Genomic DNA, 19,456 nt, shown 5'->3' on the forward strand with positions numbered 1-19,456 from the left:
ATATTGTGAGACTCGTGATCAGATCACGAGGGTTGGCAATACTGAGTGACCAGAGGTAAGCGAGCACACAGGCTGTAAGCCCCCACCCAAGGCATACCCATGGCACAGGAGGCTCTCTGACAGAGCTGTAGAACTAACTCTCCCGCCCCTTCTCCCCCATGCTGCAGGAAGCCCCAGCACAGGAGGCATTTTGAGGGCCGTGGGGGCTGGGGCATTTCAGAGCAGGTGAGGTGGGCGGTTCACCTACATGCACCGCAGTTGGCCCCAGTGAAGGGAGCATTTTAGAATGGGGGGAGCGAGCTAGAGCACTTCATAGCAGGTGGGTGGCAGTGCTGCACCCCAATGATTTTGTAACCGTGCAGCAGGCAAGTTAGAGCAGCTTAGAGCTACCTTAGCCTACACCAGGAGCCAAACCTGCCCTCAGCAGGTCCTGAATAAGGAAGCCGCTAGCCCCTTCTCTGTCCCTGGACCAGGGATGAATCTGGCTCAGTGACCACACATGCACATACACGTGCGCCCCATAACAGCCCGATCAAGGGTTCCTTTCACAGAAAAAGCAAGCTGTGACTGTTTTTAGATAACTCAGCAGAACAACTCCCAGGGAGTGACAACATGACTTCACTGAACAGCTCTTCATTGCAAAAAGAAAAGGAGTACTTGTGGCACCTTAGAGACTAATGCTCAAATAAATTGGTTAGTCTCTAAGGTGCCACAAGTACTCCTTTTCTTTTTGCGAATACAGACTAACACGGCTGTTACTCTGAAACTCTTCATTGCAGACATGCTAGGACAGAGGACACAGCCCAGCTAACACTGGCAGTATCCCTGGGGCAGAGGTGAAAGTAAGCCGGTCTGGTCTGGTATGGCGTACCGGCAAGAGCCGGTGCGCCGTCCGGACCGGCTCCCCCAGGCTGGCGATTTAAAGGGCCTGGGGCTCCCAGCAGCATTTAGAGCCCCAGGCCCTTTAAATTGACACCACAGCCCTGCTGCCGGAGCCCCCATGTAACGGAGGTGGCCGGGAGCCCCGGGGCTCGGACAGCGATTTAAAGGGTCCAGGGCTCTATTGCGGTAGCGGCAGCTGGGAGTCCCGGGCCCTTTAAATCACCGCCAGAGCCCCGGCTACCGACACTACCCCAGGGCAGTAGCGGTGGCCGGAGCCCCAGGCCCTTTAAACTGAAGTTCCTGTCTCAAGCATTAGATACTGTACTATACACACTTAGGGTTCTTTCCTGATCCCACTCACAGATCAGGGGAACAATTGCTAGAAGAAGGTCTTGACAAAAGCAGAAGTTGGGGGCATAGCAGTTGTCAAGACAGCCAGCAGCCTGCAGATGCTTTGAATCCTGGGGACCCACCATCCTTGCCTGTATATGGGGTGAGGGAAACCCTGACCCACTTGACAAGACAAAGCAAGGGAATCCTTGTTGAATCCCTTGGGAGGAAAAGATGTAGGCCAAAAAATGGCAGGGGTTCTCAGGGCCACGTGTAGCAACTTGAAATTTCTCGTTTTGTTTTTTCAGTAGGCTAGATTTGGGTTAATAGAGTCCCTTTAGTATAGATGAGATCCTTTGCATGGAATTTTAAACCTCCTTACGGCGTTTAAGAGAGAATTCTATCCCTGATACACAATTCTAGAGGACAAAGAACAGGAGGACTCGTGGCACCTTAGAGACTAACCAATTTATTTGAGCATGAGCTTTCGTGAGCTACAGCTCACTGCATCGGATGCATTCAGTGGAAAGTACAGTGGGGAGATTTATATACACAGGAAACAATGGGTGTTTCCATACACACTGTAAGGAGAGTGATCAGGTAAGGTGAGCTAGTAATTAATTGCTTTCAGAGGAGCAGCCATGTTAGTCTGTATTCGCACAAAGAACAGGAGGACTCGTGGCACCTTAGAGACTAACCTATTTGAGCATGAGCCTTCGTGATGCATCCCATGCAGTGGGCTGTAGCTCGGGAAAGCTCAGGCTCAGATAAATTGGTGAGTCTCCAAGGTGCCACGAGTCCTCCTGTTCATTAATTAATTCTAGAGGATCTCTTAAAGATCCCACAGAGGTGATCCGGCTCCCGCAAGCTGCTCCCTGCACGTGAGACCCTTAAGGGCCCAAGCGCTTCCTGGCTTTTCCCTGAGAGGCGCGACTCCGCAGCCCTGCAGCGAGGCGCGGCCTGGGCGGTGCAGTGAAAACCTGCAGCAGGGCTGTGGCTAAAGGCAGGCGGAGCGCTCCAGAAGGCGGGGTGCGAATGCAGGGGACGTGGCAGGGGCGGGGCTGAGCTTGTGCCAAGCGACCCCCTGGCAACGAATACAATTCATTCACGGCTGTTAACCAAGGAAAGCAAATGCAATACCCCGGGGCTTTGCGCTCTCTGCGCGAGCACGCTGCACAGGTGCCCTGTTGTACGCCAAGCCCCCGCCTGTCCCCGCCCGGCCGCCACGTGCCCCAGGAAGAAGCGGGTTTTCCGCACAGGAGTCCTCCAAGAGCATAGAGCGGGTGGCTAGAGGAACCAGGAGCGTAGGTAGAGCTCGGAGGAGCCCTTCTTGCCGGCGTGACGGGTTGTCAGTAGGGAGGCGGTGCGCGCGCAGCTCGTGTCGTGGTTGGAGGAGGTGGCCGCAGGGTGCCCGCTCGCGCCGTAGGTCTAGCCGGAAGCGGAAGCAGTGGCGGCGGTGCAGGGCCTGAGCGGAGCCGCCGAGCGCAGCTCTGAGGGGGTGCGGGACGGTGAGTGCTGGGCGCCCGGCCGCGACAGCCCCTGGAGGCGGGGAGCGCGAGCGGGGCCAGAACATCCGGGAACTCGGAGTGGGGGAGGGGGGAGACCCGGATGGGGCACGGGACGGGCCTGGCTTGGCTTGGCCTGAGGGCCGAGACGCGCTTCGCCAACGCCAGGTTTGAGCGCTTCCCTCCGCGGGCCTTCCCCGCCTCTGGGGCTGACCCCTCTCCGCGAGGGTCCCGGGGCGCCCCTTCCCTGCCCCCCGCCCTTGGGGCTGACCCCCTCAGCTCCCGAGGGTCCTGGGGCGCCTGTCCCCCGCCCCTGGGGCTGACCCCCCCCCGAGGGTCCCGGGGCGCCCCCCTTCCCTGCCCCCGCCTCTGGGCCTGTTTTGTTTATGCTGTAGCGTGTGTGTCTGGAACCAGTTCCTCTGCTGGCTCCTGTGAGATGGGGGGGGGGGTTTGAAATTTACAAATATTTTCACAGCTGAGCCCCGGTTTTGGAAAGTCTGCTGATGAAGATGATGTAGAAATAATATAATTGTATTGGGTGAGATAGCTGACAATCCAAAATTAAAACCCTTCTATGTCCATTTAAAAATTTTCATTGCTATGATCACATGAAGGATGCAAAGGGGCCAAAGTCCTTTTTTGCAACTCTGAGATAATGACCAAGTGCCCTTCTTTGTAATATGCTGCATTGAGGAACAACACTGTGTTTCTTACGGGGTTTTGTTAAAGCAGAAACTGGAAACCCCTTTGTCACAGTGTGGTTTGGGAGATGTTTTGTTTCTGTGTCTAGCTGGATTGGCAGATGAGAGAAGTGGATACACAGATTGGGGAGTCAAACGGATGAAGGGAGGGGAAATGTTCACCTGTGGTCTTAGAGGCTGAATACTTTGTGGGTTCTACTTTAGTGTCTCAGTCACGAGGCTGACACCTTCAGGGAAGTAGTGTTTTGCATTGTTCCCTAGCCACCATTTTCACTGTCTGAAGAAACAAGCTGTGCTGATGGGTCCAATTGAAGTTTTGTCTAGATCTCTTCAGGTAGATGTGAGGCCACCGTGATGGGATGGTAGAATATGGTAGGAGGAACCATTGACGCCGCTGGTTAAGGCTTTCCACCCCAAAAGAATGGGACTTAAGGTGTCTCAGACAGTAAATGGAGATAAAGTAGAAATAAGGCAGCAGAAGAGATTTAGAAAATCCATACAAGATGAGGGAGAAACCAGGAATGAGTGCTTTGTTCTAGGGCATTATTAGTTCAAGATCAGCTTTTTTTTTAAAACTTGATTTATTTTTTTTTAACCAGACTTGAGGGCTTTCAAAATCTGACAGGCTTTCCACAATTATGTCTACATTTTGCATTTCTCTACTAAAGAAAATAGACTTAATTTTCTCTTCTAGCTCTCATGAATTAGTCCAGTTCTGTGGCGTTTGAGTTGTGAATACTGCAAGGGATACTGAGAGAATAAAAATCAATTATTTTTAATTTTTAAAAAATTGTTTTTATTTAAATCAGATTTTATTTAAAATACATTTTCTTTTAAAATATGGTTGAAATTAAATTAGAAATTACTAACCATGGTAATGCTTAAACTTATTCTAATCTATTAAAATCATGTAAATAAACCCAAATGCTGCATCAATGAGCCCTCCTCAAATTTTAATGCATTAAATGGTGCTCTTTTTTAAAAAATTATGTACAGAACCAAGAGGAAAGTGTAGAAATTAAGAATCTGAATAAATGTATGTTAAGATGTATAATTGGTTAAATAAATGTGAATAGATATAGCATATCTCCCTGGATAGCAAAAAGTAGTATTGCCCTTACACTAAATTTTTATATTTGGTCGCAAATCAGCTCATTTTCATGATTATACCAATTGATGTGAATGAACCTTTCTTTAGGAAAATAACTAAAAAATACAAATGCAAAACAAGATTAAAATTGATGACTTAAATCACTTTGATTAAATGGGAAATGGAAATGGTTGGTCTTGCTTTTTTAAAAACAGTAAAATGTTATAACTTACACTTTGGCCCTAAATTGATCTGATGGTGGCTTTTTAAGAGGCTTATAGTTTGTTCCAGCTTCCAGTGTAACAGTGATAGTTAATTTCATTGTTAACTTAAAAGATGATCTGGCCCATGTTCTCTAAACTGGCCAAGCTGTCCTCAGATGCTCCCTGATCCTGGAGCTGGCACCCAGGGTGATCCAAGCTAGAGTAGCCTTCAGGCTACTGTCTTACATGAAGTACCAACAAGGATCTTTGAGGAGCTTAGTGTCATTGTGCAGGTTGTCCGGGCCTCTTTCTGAGGGGGAGGGGTGTAAGAACTGCTATGACTGCTTTATGCCACTAGAGGCTTTCCTTATGCCAGGGAATCCTCCTGAGGCCATTTAAACCAGGATTTATGGCTGCTTTGCACTGGAGCAGGGCAAAGCAGTGAGAGGAAACTGGATAATCAATCTCTACTCTGGCCACTGCATTCTTAAATCTCACTTGTCTTTTGAATACGTGTGTGTGGAAGATTCCCTAACAGATACTGTTTGTTCTGCAAATAAGGACTCCAGTCCACTAGAAACTGGCCCAAGAACACCATTTTGCATGTCAGTGAAAAGCTGTTTGGAAGCACTGATTTTTTTCACACCATATTAATATAGTCTGGATTCTAACTATGATCAAGAAGTGAAAGGCTCTGTCTTTACTTACAGATACTCTGAGCCATCCACGTCTCTTTTGTGTCTGATTATTTAGGTGTCATTTATCTTTTTTTTTTAAACAGAGCATCAGTGCTCTTTTGTATTAAAGGGACACTTTATTTAATATAGTCAGTTTTTAAAAAGTTAAAATAGTGTCAAGTCTTACATCCGCTCCTGAGTCTCCCTGCCAGTTTCTGTAGTTTTACAATCACTTTTCCTGTTTAACAGTGTGTTCTCATCCTTATTGCTTTTGTGAAACAGGGTAAACTAACTGGTATACAGAGGAAACAGTGAAACAGATTCCAGTTTATTGTAAAGCAAATAAACTGGAAAAAAAATACAGGGAAAAGTTTTTCCTAGCCTCTTTCAGTTACAATAATTTTAGGTGTTTGTAACAAAAGAGGGTATAAAACTTTTTAGAAAAAAAGTGGTTTTTATGTTGATGGTGTCCCTGTAATGTTTTTTGGGGTTTGGTTACATGCATTGCTTGCTTTGTGAAGCCTTTTTAAAATTATAACTTCTAATTATTAATATTGCTGGTGATGGATGGCTTTTATGGGAATTTCCTCCAACTCTTTGGGCATGGTTTCTGTTTTCATGCTTTTTGCTTACTATGCAGTGAGCTGTATGAGGCTTTCAAAAAGTCAGTAAAATGTGAACAATAAGTTTCAGAGAATATTGGCGCTCCTGAACTCTGTGTAGAAGTTGGTGGGGACCTGGGTGTAGGAAACTAGAAATGTTTGCCCCTAGAGGAAATGACAGTTTTTACTTGAAGTGCCTTTCTTATGTCCCTAGATGCATCACTGCAAGAGATATCAATCCCCTGAGCAGGAGACCTACATGAGTCACAAATGGAAGAGACGGAGGTCTCACAGCAGAGAATATGAAGGAAGATTGCGATACCAGCCTCAAAGGGATCTTCCAAGGAGATCACGGTCTAGAAGGTGAGAGCTGGTTTAATCGGAGGCTGGGATTCTCCTCTAAGATTCTAATCAGATTTCAGGGATAGAATTGGGTGGTGATAACATTATCAGCATTTCCTGATCATGGCTAATAGCTTCAAAATTGGAAGTAAATGGGTTTGTTTCTGAGCCTCTTGTTAAATCTCTGACTCCATATCCAACTACGTCTCCTTTCTAAAATACTGAGATACGTTAAGTATTGATGAAATACCCTGCCCTGGAGTCAGTGTTTCTCAGTACTGATATCAAGGAGTGAATTAAATCTCTAATGTCAAACCAAGTTGTCTTCTGAAATTGCTGCCCAGATTTAGTTAGTTAGGGTAGAGTGAAAGTGTTACCCTAAAATTTTAAAAAAGAGAGCTGTTTTTAGTTCAGCTATATGTGATCCTTCCTAATTTGACCCTGCTTAAATTCCAGCCTTGTTCAAAGCATCCATTGGAATAAACCAAATAATGCATAGGTGCAAATAAATTTAGCATAGGCACTAAGCATCTGCTTCAGGGAACTGTGCTGGGAACTGTAACATTTGCAAGTAGTGCTGCATGCCAATGTGGTACACTGTGCATCTGAAACAGGATAGCTAGTCAGCATAGCAGCTTGCACAGGTGTTGTCTGCGTGTTTCAACTTGCAACTGCAGTTTGCTAGTGCAAAGGCAATAAAAAGTGTATCCAGCTGACCCTTACATTCTTTAACCTTTCCATTGTTGGTTTTTATTTTTTGTTGTTCTTGAAGTCTTTATATCAAGTTTTGAAAACTTCAGTAATTCAGCCAGAGATAATGGGCCTACTGGCCTGCAATGTGCAGGAGGTCAGACTAGATGAACATGATGGTCCCTTCTGGCCTTAAAGTCTAGGAATCTGAGATCTATATTTCAGTTTCAACCAAGGTCAGTAGTGACCTACAGTTGCTGCTATCTGTTTGGCAGCCTGTGTTAAATTAGTTGGTCTTGGCCCAGCATAGAATCATAGAATATCAGGGTTGGAAGGGACCTCAGAAGGTCATCTAGTCCAACCCCCTGCTCGAAGCAGGACCAATTCCCAGTTAAATCATCCCAGCCAGGGCTTTGTCAAGCCTGACCTTAAAAACCTCTAAGGAAGGAGATTCTACCACCTCCCTAGGTAACGCATTCCAGTGTTTCACCACCCTCTTAGTGAAAAAGTTTTTCCTAATATCCAATCTAAACCTCCCCCACTGCAACTTGAGACCATTACTCCTCGTTCTGTCATCTGCTACCATTGAGAACAGTCTAGAGCCATCCTCTTTGGAACCCCCTTTCAGGTAGTTGAAAGCAGCTATCAAATCCCCCCTCATTCTTCTCTTCTGCAGGCTAAACAATCCCAGCTCCCTCAGCCTCTCCTCATAACTCATGTGTTCTAGACCCCTAATCATTTTTGTTGCCCTTCGCTGGACTCTCTCCAATTTATCCACATCCTTCTTGTAGTGTGGGGCCCAAAACTGGACACAGTACTCCAGATGAGGCCTCACCAATGTCAAATAGAGGGGAACGATCACGTCCCTCGATCTGCTCGCTATGCCCCTACTTATACATCCCAAAATGCCATTGGCCTTCTTGGCAACAAGGGCACACTGCTGACTCATATCCAGCTTCTCGTCCACTGTCACCCCTAGGTCCTTTTCCACAGAACTGCTGCCTAGCCATTCGGTCCCTAGTCTGTAGCGGTGCATTGGATTCTTCCATCCTAAGTGCAGGACCCTGCACTTATCCTTATTGAACCTCATCAGATTTCTTTTGGCATCTAATGGATCAAGTGAAATCACTATCCTGCCTGGCAACAATTGGCCCCTTGGTTGGCAAAGAGGGAGAAAAATGAAGAAAATCGAGACTTGACAAACTGGAACATTAGCAGCTCCCAAAATTTTGATTAAAGATATGACTGGTTGCTCTTATGTAACTATCGAATGGCGTCAGGTTGTGGTTAACTGCACATCAAAAATAAATATATAAAGTAAACTTCAGACAATCTTAAAATATAAGACGCTCACTTTGAATGTGAAAGGGCAATAAACTGACCTTTGTCTTTATGAACTACAGGCTTTGCTACATAAACACTGCCTTCTCATTCAGTATCATACACCACTGTGACCATATGGGGAATCTGTATGTACAACTTATGAATTCTGGTTGATATGAAATTGTTATCATGGAATGCCTCTGTGTGGATATGGAAGCAAACATTTGCTGACAGTACTATAGCAGGTCTTTCCTAGACCTAATAAATGGAGTTGTTAACCTTCACAATTGTGCTCTAATCTGACAATGGGTGTGCTAAGGAGGTTGCCTGAGCAGGAAAACCAGTTTGACCAAATTTCTCTTCAGGGGGGCTGATGAAGTGGAAGGTGCAAAATCATCACCAGCAGAACAGGTGTTGGTAGGGGACTTAAACTCAGGACTCAGATACAAGGGCCAGAGAAGAGATGGTCTTGCTTTTGTTGTGGGAGTGGGGGTTAGCAGGCATTTGGACCATGGCATCGCCTCTGCCAAAAGGGATATCAAACATGAGGTCTGCATCATGAGTATGTGCGTAGAGCCTGGGTCAGTGCCTAAACTCTGCCCAGCCCCAGCTAGCTAAGGGAATGTGCGTTTGACCAAGGTCCTAGGGGAGCCACACTGAGATTACAGTTTGCCCAAATTGAGCAAAGAATGTGACAGACAAAACTGGTGGTTATTCTGATACTTAGATTTACCAAGCCAGCAACAAAACAGCTTCCATAATGCTGTACTGGTTACCCAGACGCCAAAAACACAGTTCCCTTAAAGCAACCCAGTCTTTGGTTCCCGCCCAGACAGCCAAGTCAAATATGATGGGGCTTACTGAAAATCTTGTTCATCATATAAAAAGTTCTGCCAGTCCCAACAGATTGGACAGGTTAATGAATATTTCAGATCTTACCCAAATACATGCTTACAGCCAATTCTTATCAACTAAGCTAACATTTATTAAAAAATAAAACAATGTATTGGTTAAAAGATCATTATACATTACAGGTATAAATAGTTTTTAGGTCAGTTTTATAGTAGAGATGGTGAGCTTCAGAGTTGCAAAGAGTCCTTTTCAGAATCAAATATTATAGTTCAGTGTCCAAATATTCAATATCTGGGTGGTCCAGATGGGACTGGAGTCTTACACCTCAAACTTCCCCTGAATGAAGCTTAAGTAGATCTGAGATGAAAGGATCTGGTCCTAAGAGTTTTTGTATAGAGATTTTTTGCAGCCTATTGACAGCACCAGTCCTTGGGTGAACAATAGGCTTTTGAAGTAACCGTCTATTTTCTCACTGGTAATTAGCTACATGGTTTAACATAAGGCAATTGCCTATCTCCCGCCATTTGCAGGTTATTTGCTACATACTTCAAAGAGAAGTTGAGACAGTGATATCCCTATATTTATAGTTCATTTAAATGTTAATATCTTTTTATTCTTCGAGTGATTGCTCATGTCCATTCCAAGTAGGTGTGTGCGCGCTGCATCCACAGTTGTCAGAGGGTTTTTCCCTTAGCGGTACCCATCAGGTTGGCTGTGGACCTTGGAGTGGTGCCTTTATGGCAGTGTATATAGGTCCCTGCCGACCGGTCGCCTCTTCAGTTCCTTCTTACTGTCCATGTCAGTAAGCTTCTCTTGCCTCGGGCAAGCGATTCCCTAGCATTCCCTTTCTTTGTTTTGTAAATAGTTTTTATTAGCATAGTATTTATAGTTTTTAGTTAAGACTTTGTAGGGCCTTCCCCCCTTTCCCCCCACTCTCACCTTTGGGGACAGGGGTATGCCTCGGTGTCAAGGCTTCAGATCCTGTGGATCTTGTCAAAAGCCTACGCCCAGGGGAGAGCCTCACAACTCCTGCTTAAAGTACTTGGGGGAAGCCCATCAGAGTGTAGAATCTGCAGGAGCTTCCACCCAAGAACAAAAAAGGAGAGGGACTTCAAACTTCTTCTTATGCAGTTGGCTCTTTGCCCACAGCTGGCACAGCCTATGTCAGCGCCGAAATCCAGCACTTTGGTGCGGAGCACACTGGCCCCCGTAAGGGATGCTGCGGTGCTGGCAAAGGACTTGGCACCCAGGGACTCACGGCACCGACACTCTCCGGCACTGAAGACAACTTCAGCGGCCTCTTGGCACTGATCACGCTTGCCGGTGCCGCATAAGAAGCAAAGAAGAGCCGAGAGGGGGCGTTCGCCAACAGAGCAGTGGAGTGTGATGGGGCTCGCGGAGACACTCAGTTCCTTCTCAAGCAACACCGGCACTGTTGACTCCGGCCGAACAGGCGGAACCGTTGAGTCCAGTCCTGTTGGACTCCCCAGCACAAGAGAGCCAGATGGGGGAGCTGGACAAGCCATCTACCCCAGATACATTTTGAGGCCACAAGGGACCTTATGGAGATGGTGGCACAGCAGTTTCTGGAACTGGCACCGCACAAGGGGCCAGTTCTCTCTGAGGGCAAACCAGCCATGCTTCGGCAGCAGTCCCCCTCATTGGGGCATTGCTCTCCAGCACCCTCGTGGTCCCCAACGTCAGACTCAGCCTTGAAGTTGGAGTCCTATATGTCCAGGCAGAGCCGGCACCATTCTCATTGTTCCCGGCGGGAGGAGGCACACCAGGTCCCTATGATGCCCTGGCCTCCTCAATGGCAAGCTCCAACGCAATAGCCATTCTGGACCCCCTGAGCATACCATCAAGCCCAGGGGCTGAGCTCCAGGTCCCTGTCCATTGCCTCAGACAGGCGGAACCCCCCATCTGCCTCGATGGTAAGGGAACCCCCTAAAGGATCGGAGCCCAGCACCACAGCTGGTATCGTGCCAGCCACCACGCAGATGGCATCACTGGGGGGAGGAACCTTGTGAATTGGAGGGTCAGGAGGAACCTGTGCCCATGGGGGCTTCTTCATCTTCCTCCTAGACGAGGCAGTAGTGTTTACCTCTTTGCCAGCCGTGGACAATAGAGCCCATCAAGAGTTGCTCAGAAGAGTAGCTCAAAACCTAGGTCTTCAGGCAGCAGAAGTGTCAGAAGACACAGATCCCATGGTGGGCCATCCCCCAGAAGGGCCGTCAAGTGTGGCCTGTCCCTTGATCAGGACCATTCATAATACCACAAAGATCCTCTGGCAAACTCCTGCCTCCATTCCTCCCATGGCAAAGGGGGTGGAAAGGAAATACTTTGTACCTTTCAAGAGGTATGAATACCTCTTCACGTGCCCTCAGCTGGGCATGTTGGTAGTGGATGTGGCCAATACCAAGGAAAGGCAAGGGCAGCAAGGCCCTGTGTCAAAATCCAAAGAAGTTGGACCTCTTCAGCCATAAGGTCTATTCCACCAGGGGGCTTCAGCTTCTAAATGGTAGTCAGCAAGCGGTGCTCAGCTGCTCCCTCTGTCCAAGTTTAAGGAGCTCCTTCCAACAGACTCCCATTTCGATTTTGGAGCTATTATCGAGGAGGGTAAGGCGATTGCAAGGACTTCCTTGCAGGCTGCGTTGGACGCAGTGGACTTGGCCACCTGCACAATGTCCGCTGCCATTGTTATGTGCTGAAGCTGGTGACTGCAGGTCTTGGGCCTCCCACCAGAGGTATAGCAGACCATTCAAGACTCGCCGTTTGACGGCTCGGGTCCGTTCACAGAACAGATAGTCTCTAGGGAAACCTTAAAGTCACTGGGCCTCCACATGCCAGCCCTGCAGAAGAACAGTTTTAAGCCTCAGCCCGTGCCTCACTTCTACCCCTCTCAGCAGAGATAGAACTATAGCTGGAGACGAGGTAGGAGTAATAGGCAAAGGCCTCCGCACTACTCCTTGAATCAGAGCCATGGCTCAACGAGGCAGTCTCCAGCTTCTAAGAGAACTTTTTTTAAAAGGCACACCTCATGGGTGGCACACCAGTCCACATCCTGGATCCTTCCCACCTTTTGTGAACTGTCTGTCCCATTTCTACTGTGCTTAGGCTCAAATAACCTGAGCACGGTACAACTGGGATATTCTTTTCCCTCCCCGTCCCTCTTTAGGGACCCTTTTCATGAGCAACTTCTAGAGCAGGAGGTGCAAACGCTCCTACTTCTCGGGGCGGTAGTGGAGGTCCCTCTGGAGTTCAGGGGCAAGGTGGTCTACTCATATTTCCTAATTCCCAAGGCCGAGGGTGGGCTCAGGCCTATTTTAGACCTGCGAAACCTCAACAGATTCATGAAGAAGTTGAAGTTCCACAAGGTCTCCCTGGCTTTCATCATCCCCTCTCTGGATCTGGGGGACTGGTATGCCGCCCTCGACTTGAAGGATGCGTGCTTCAAGTCTCCATAATTCTGTCCCACAGAAGATTTTGATTTATGATAAACAGTATCCATCATCAGTTCACAGTCTTCCCCTTTGATCTTTCAGCAGCTCCTCAGGAGTTCACCAAGTGCATGGCGGTTATGGCAGCCTTCCTATGGAAACAGCAGGTGCAGGTATTTCCCTACCTGGATGACTGGCTAATCTAGGGTCAATCTCAGGCCCAAGTGGAGAACCATGTGAGTCTGGTGCGTATGACATTCCTCAAGCTTGGCCTCATTCTGAATGTGGCAAAGTCAACTATAGCCCTCACTCAGAGGATAGAGTTTGTCAGAGCCCTAAACTCCACCCAAGCAGGGCTTTTCTTCTGGAAGTTTGTTTCCTTGCCATGAGTGCTATCATAAATTATCTCAGCAGATTCCCCACCACAACGGTGCGGAATTGCCTAAAATGACTTGGACCAATGGCTGCTTGCCCGTAAGTGGTACAGCATGCCAGACTGCGGCTTCATCCCCTGTAGGCTTGGCTGGTCCTGGTCTACAGGCCAAACCAAGACCACGTGCACAAACTGGTCACTCTTACCTTTCCGGTTCTCAAGTCCCTCCAGTGGTGGCTCGACCCACAAACAGTATGTGTGGGAATACCCTTCTCCAAACCTCAAATGACACGGTCACTAGTCACAGATGCATTGGCAATGGGATGGGGAGCACACTTAGGCGACTTCAGGACTCAAGGTCTGTGGTCCTAGGCAGAACTTTTGCTGCACATCAACATCAAGGAGCTGCATGCAGTGCGCATTGCTTGCCAGACAGTTGAAACCTATCTTCAGGGCAGATGTGTGTCAGTATTGACAGACAACACCACAGTCATGTTTTATATAAACAAGCCGGGTGGTGCTTGCTCCTCTCCCGTGTCAGAAAGCCCTCAAGCTGTGGGAATTTTGCATCGCCCACTCAATACAATTGGAGGCCTCATACCTTCCAGGTTCGCGGAACAAACTGGCCGACCGCCTCAGCAGGTCCTGTCATGGCCACGAGTGGTCTCTTTGCCTGGCTGTCCCAGTCAGTATTTTCCAAAGTTGGAGCTTTCCCCAGGTTGTGTTTGTGACACAACACAACAGGAAGTGTCAGCAGTTCTGCTTCTTCCTGAATCACTGCCAGGGCTCGCTTGTAGATGCCTTCCTCCTTTCCCGGAAAGGGTGCCTGCTGTATGCATTCCTACTATTCCCTCTCATCCACAAAGTCCTTCTCAAGGTCTGACAGGACAAAGCGTCGTTAATCTTGATAGCTCCAGCATGGCCACGTCAACACTGGTTCACCATGCTGCTGGACCTTCCGTGGACACACCTCTAACTCTGCCCCTGGTTCTGGACTTGATCACCCAGGACCACAGCCGCCTCCAGCAACCTAAGCTGGAATCTCTCCACCTCACGGCATGGAAATTCTGTGGCTAAATCCGTTGGAGCTTGCATGCTCAGACTCAGTTAGGAAGGTTCTCCTCAGCAGCAGAAAACCTTCCACTTATGCCACTTACCTGGCTAAGTGGAAGAGGTTTACAATTTGGTTGCTTCAGAAGGGCACTCCTCCATTGCAGTCGTCAATTCCCTTCACCCTGGGCTATTTACGCCAGTTAAAACTGCAGGGGTTGACAGTATCGTCAATAAAGGTTCACCTGGCTGCCATCTTGGCTCTCCACCCTGGGTCAGTGGGCCACTCAGTGTTTTCTAACCCTAGCATAGGCCATTTTCTCAAAGCTCTAGAACAGGGGCAGGCAAACTTTTTGGCCTGAGGGCCACATCGGGTTTCTGAAATTGTATGGACGGCTGGTTAGGGGCGGCTGTCCCTCCCCAAACAGCCAGGCATGACCGTGCCTCCACCCCCTTCTGACGCCCCCTGCTTCTCGCTCCCTGACTGCCCCCCGGGACTCCTGCCCTATCCAACCCCCCATGTTCCCTGGCAGCCCCCTGGGGACCCCTGCCCCATCCACCGCTCCTGCTCTTGGTCCCCTGACTGCCCCTGGAACCCCTGCCCCTAACTGCCCCCCACTGCCTCATCCAACCCCCCCTTCCCAACTGCCCCTGACCCATCCACCCCCCTGCTCCCTGTCCCCTGCCGCCCCATCCAACCCCTCTTTTCTGACTGTCCCCCCCCTCCCCGCATTCAACCCCCCTGTTCCCAGCCCTCTGACCGCCCTGACCCCTATCCACACCCCTGACCACCCCCTGAACTCCCCTGCCCTCTATCCAGCCCCCCACTCCCTGCCCCCTTCTGCTTCCTGGAGCACCAGTGACTGGCAGGCCGGGCTCTGCAGACCCACTGCCCAGAGCAGGGGAGGGGCCGGGGCTGGGGCTGGGGCTGAGTCTCCCAGACCAGGAGCTCAGGGGCCGGGCAGGACGGTCCCATGAGCCGGATGTGGCCTGCGGGCCATAGTTTGCCCACCTCTGGTCTAGGCAGACTGTACTCTCAAGTACGACAACTGATTCTCTCCCCCCCCCCCCCCCGGCTCTCAATTTGGTGCTCTCTAGGCTGATGGGCCTTCCCTTTGAGCCCCTGGCAATTTGCTCTCTCCTGTACCTTTCATGGAAAGTAACATTCCTAGTGGCTATAGCATTGGCCAGAAGAGTGTCTGAGCTCAAAGTTCTGATATCTGAGCCCCCTTGTACCATGTTTTATAAGGACACGGTGCAGTTACAACCACACCTGGCTTTCCTCCCAAAGGCAGTCTCGCAATTTCATGTGAATCAGGACATCTTTCTGCTGGTATTCTGCCACAAACCACATACTAACAGCAGGGAACTCACGCTCCATTTCCTGGATGTTAGATGCATGCTAGTTTTTTACATTGAGTGGACAAAGCTGTTTAGAAGGTCGATGCAGCTATTCATGGCCATTACCGAGAGGATGAAAGGTCTTCCTGTCTCATCCCAAAGTATCTCCTCTTGGATCACGACCTGTATCAGGACGTGCTATTACTTGACAAAGATTCTGGCTCCACCGTTGATGACACGCTCCACAAGAGCTCAAGCATCCTCTGCAGCATTTCTGGCTCAGGTCCCTATTCAGGACGTCTGCAAGGTGGCGATGTGGTAATCGGTTCACGCCTTTGTCGCACTATGCCATTACTCAGCAGGCTAGAGATGATGCTGCGTTTGGTAGAGCAGTGTTTCAGTCTGAAACTCGGTGAACTCCGACCCCTGGTCTGGGGTACTTATTGGGAGTCACCTACTTGGAATTGACATGAGCAATCACTTGAAGAAGAAAAAAATGGTTACCTTCCTTTTGTCACTGTTCTTCGAGATGTGTTCTCATGTCCATTCCAAGAACCACACAGGAGTATCTGGCAAGAAGGAACTGAAGAGGCAGTGGGTCGGCAGGGACCTATATACACGGCCATAAGGGCGCCACTCCAGGGGGCTCCACAGCTGACCCGACGGGCACCACTAGGGGAAAAACCTTCCGACGATTGTGCGTGCAGTGCGCTCACACCTACTTGGAATGAACATGAGCAACACATCTCGAAGAACAACAGTTACGAAAGGTAGGTAACCGTTTTTTAATCTCTGAATTAAGAGAATCCAGCGATAGAATATAATCAAACAGTTCTTGTCTAACAGTATATAGGTAAACGCTAGGGCTGTCAAGCGATTAAAAAAATTAATCACGATTAATTGCGCTGTTAAACAATAATAGAATACCATTTATTTAAATATTTTTGATGTTTTCTACATTTTCAAATATTTTGATTTCAATTACAACACAGAATACAAAGTGTACTGCTCACTTTATATTTTTATTATAAATATTTGCACTGTAAAAAACAAAATAAATAGTATATTTTAATTCATCTAATGCAAGTACTGTAGTGCAATCTCTTTATCATGAAAGTTGAACTTACAAAGGTAGAATTATGTACAAAAAGTAACTGCATTCAAAAATAAAACAATGTAAAACTTTAGAACCTACAAGTCCACTCAGTCCTACTTCAGCCAATCGCTCAGACAGACAAGTTTGGTTACAATTTGCAGGTGATAATGCTGCCTGCTTCTTGTTTACAATGTCACCTGAAAGTGAGAACAGACATTTGCATGCCACTGTTGTAGCCGGCATCGCAAGATGTTTACGTGCCTGATGCGTTAAAGATTCATGTGTCCCTTCATGCTTCAACCACCATTCCAGAAGACCTGTGTCCATGCTGATAACGGGTTCTGCTTGATAACGATCCAAAGCAGAGCGAACCGACGTATGTTCATTTTCAACATGAGAGTCAGACGCCACCAGGAGAAGGTTGATTTTCTTTTTCGGTGGTTCGGATTCTGTAGTTTCCGCATCAGAGCGTTGCTCTTTTAAGACATCTGAAAGCATGCTCCAAACCTCATCCTTCTCAGATTTTGGAGGGCACTTCAGATATCTATCCTTGGAAATCTCTCACTGGTACCTTCTTTGTGTTTTGTCAAATCTCCTGTGAAAGTGTATTTAAAACGAACATGTGCTGTGTCATCATCCGAGGCTGCTGTAACATGAAATATGTGGCAGAATGCGGGTAAACTGGAGCAGGAGACATACAATTCTCCCCCAAGGAGTTCAGTCACAAATTTAATTAATGCATTATTTTTTTAATGAGCATCATCAGCATGGAAGCATGTCCTCTGGAATGGTGGCTGAAGCATGAAGGCGCATACACATGTTTAGCATATCTGGCACATAAATACCTTGCAACCCCAGCTACAAAAGTGCCATGCAAACGCCTGTTCTCGCTTTCAGGTGATATTGTAAATAAGAAGCAGGCAGCAGTATCTCTCGTAAATGTAAACAAACTTGTTTGTCTTAGCAATTGGCTGAACAAGAAGTAGGACTGAGTAGGATTTGTGCGCTGTAAAGTTTTACATTGTTTTGTTTTTTGAGTGCAGTTATGTAACAAAAAAAAAAATCTACATTTGTAAGTTACACTTTCACGATAAAGATTACACTACAGTACTTGTATGAGGTGAATTAAAAAATACTGTTTCCTTTATCATTTTTACAGTGTAAATATTTGTAATAAAAAATATAAAGTGAGCACGGTACACTTCGTATTCTGTGTTGTAATAGAAATCAATATATCTGAAAATGTAGATAAACATCCAAAAATATTTAATTTCAGTTGGTATTGTTTAACAGCGTGATTGTGATTAATTTGTTTAATCAGTTAATTTTTTTGTTAATCGTATGAGTTAACTGCGATTAATCGACAGCCCTAGTAAACACACAAAAACACAAACATTATCTATCAGTGTTTCTAAAGGTTGAATCTGGGTCAATTAGCCTGCAAGTTCCTTAATCCTTTCTGGCCCCGGGTCACAGTGGGATTCACTGTTTGGATCACAGTGGTCTGATCTAACAGGAGAAGCTTGACCAGATTTGTGGACCCCCCCCCTTTTTTTTTTAAAGTAGTAACATCATTTATATTACATTTATATTTAAAAACAGAAGCACTTGGTATTGAGGTTGAGGCTTCAATTAAAAAATAATTGTGGAAGAGGAGTTTGTAGCTGATAAAGGTGGAAGGTCTGGCATCCTTTGGCACTTAGTATAAAAATCTGCTTATGTTACTAAATTGGCCTAAAATTTACTCTAAACATGGTATAACTTTATGTAATGTTATAACTGGTCAGTCCCAGACTAGAGAGACAGGGTAGGTGAGGTAATCTCTCTTGTTGGACCAACTTCTGTTAGTAGGAGAGACAAGCTTTCGAGCCACACATAGCTCTTCTTTAGGTATAACTTTGGTGTTATTGACCAGTCATCAGAGACCAGGGACTGACTATAGAGACTGAATGGTCCTTTTGGCCCACAGAGGTAATCCTTTCTGGTCAAGATGTGCAGTAACACGGAGGATGCTTGTGTTGAACACGCAGCACCTGCTTTGTAATTAAATGAAGGACTCTAATCTTCAGGCTGTCAATGAGAGGAAGAATGGTGTGGTTGTTAAGGCAGTGGTGGACTTAAGTTCCCATTGTGCTACCCTGGGATTCTCTGTTCACCTGGGCAAATCATTTAGTCTTTCTGGGCCTTAATTCCCCATCTGTTTAAAAAAACACAACAAAAAAGCTTCTGTGCTGCATAGGGGAAGTGAGGGGTTGTGAGGAAAGTACTTGCATACTGTGGTGATGAGGCACAAAGATAGAATCTAGTCCTTCCCAGATCTAAATTTGCACGTTAAGCCTCCTTTCCCATAAAGGAGAGAATACCACATATTTTGACATCCCTTCCATTTGATCCGTTTGAACTACTTGGCCAAAAGTCCTGTGATATGGTGCAAACTCCCAGATCAGGATTCAGTTCAGAACTAGATCTGCTGCCATTGTTCCTCGCTGCCCTGCAGAGGGCACAAGAACATGTGTAGTCAGGCTGCCTTTGCGTGCAGCAGTGCTCTGTTGTTTGTGCAGTGTGCTCTGCCTTCCCAGGTTTATAAGTGGGTTCTTATTTGTAATGCAGCCACGAGAGGATGCCTTACCAAAGGAGGTATAGAGACAGACGGGAGAGTGATAACTACAGGTTTGAAGACAGAAGCCCCTCTTTTGGAGAGGATTATTACTCCACCCGCTCACACCACTGCCGGAGATCACGGGACAGAGAGCACCACCGAACAAGGAAGCACCAGCATCGCTGCCGGAAGCGCAAGACCAGGTCTTGTAGCAGTGCCTCATCGGTGAGTAGCATCCAGATGAGTTCAGGATTGTTCAGGTTTTAACTTTTTACTTTCTGTAGCTCTGAATACACTGGGTGAGTACCTCTAATCCCTCTTCTGTTTTGTTCTTGATTTTGTTCCACTTCACTGTCTCTT

The 19,456-nt window shown here is 47.2% G+C and overlaps 1 protein-coding gene across 2 annotated transcripts in view; it reads left to right on the forward strand.

The window, feature by feature from the left end:
- Positions 1-2,549: 2,549 nt before the first annotated feature.
- CLK3 (CDC like kinase 3) overlaps positions 2,550-19,456 on the forward strand; it is a 28,237-nt gene continuing 11,330 nt past the window's right edge. The window contains exons 1-3 of one of the 2 annotated variants that reach the window (XM_073363279.1): positions 2,550-2,720; positions 6,205-6,353; positions 19,108-19,321. In XM_073363279.1, the coding sequence (XP_073219380.1) occupies positions 6,205-6,353; positions 19,108-19,321 (363 nt within the window). In that variant the 5' untranslated portion in view covers positions 2,550-2,720. Of the gene's footprint in view, positions 2,721-2,784; positions 2,886-6,204; positions 6,354-19,107; positions 19,322-19,456 lie in introns of those variants that run through there. The other variant, XM_073363280.1, reaches the window with a different exon arrangement.

This window comes from Lepidochelys kempii, chromosome 10 (genome assembly GCF_965140265.1).
Source record: "Lepidochelys kempii isolate rLepKem1 chromosome 10, rLepKem1.hap2, whole genome shotgun sequence".
In the NCBI taxonomy this organism is placed as follows: Eukaryota; Metazoa; Chordata; order Testudines; family Cheloniidae; genus Lepidochelys; species Lepidochelys kempii.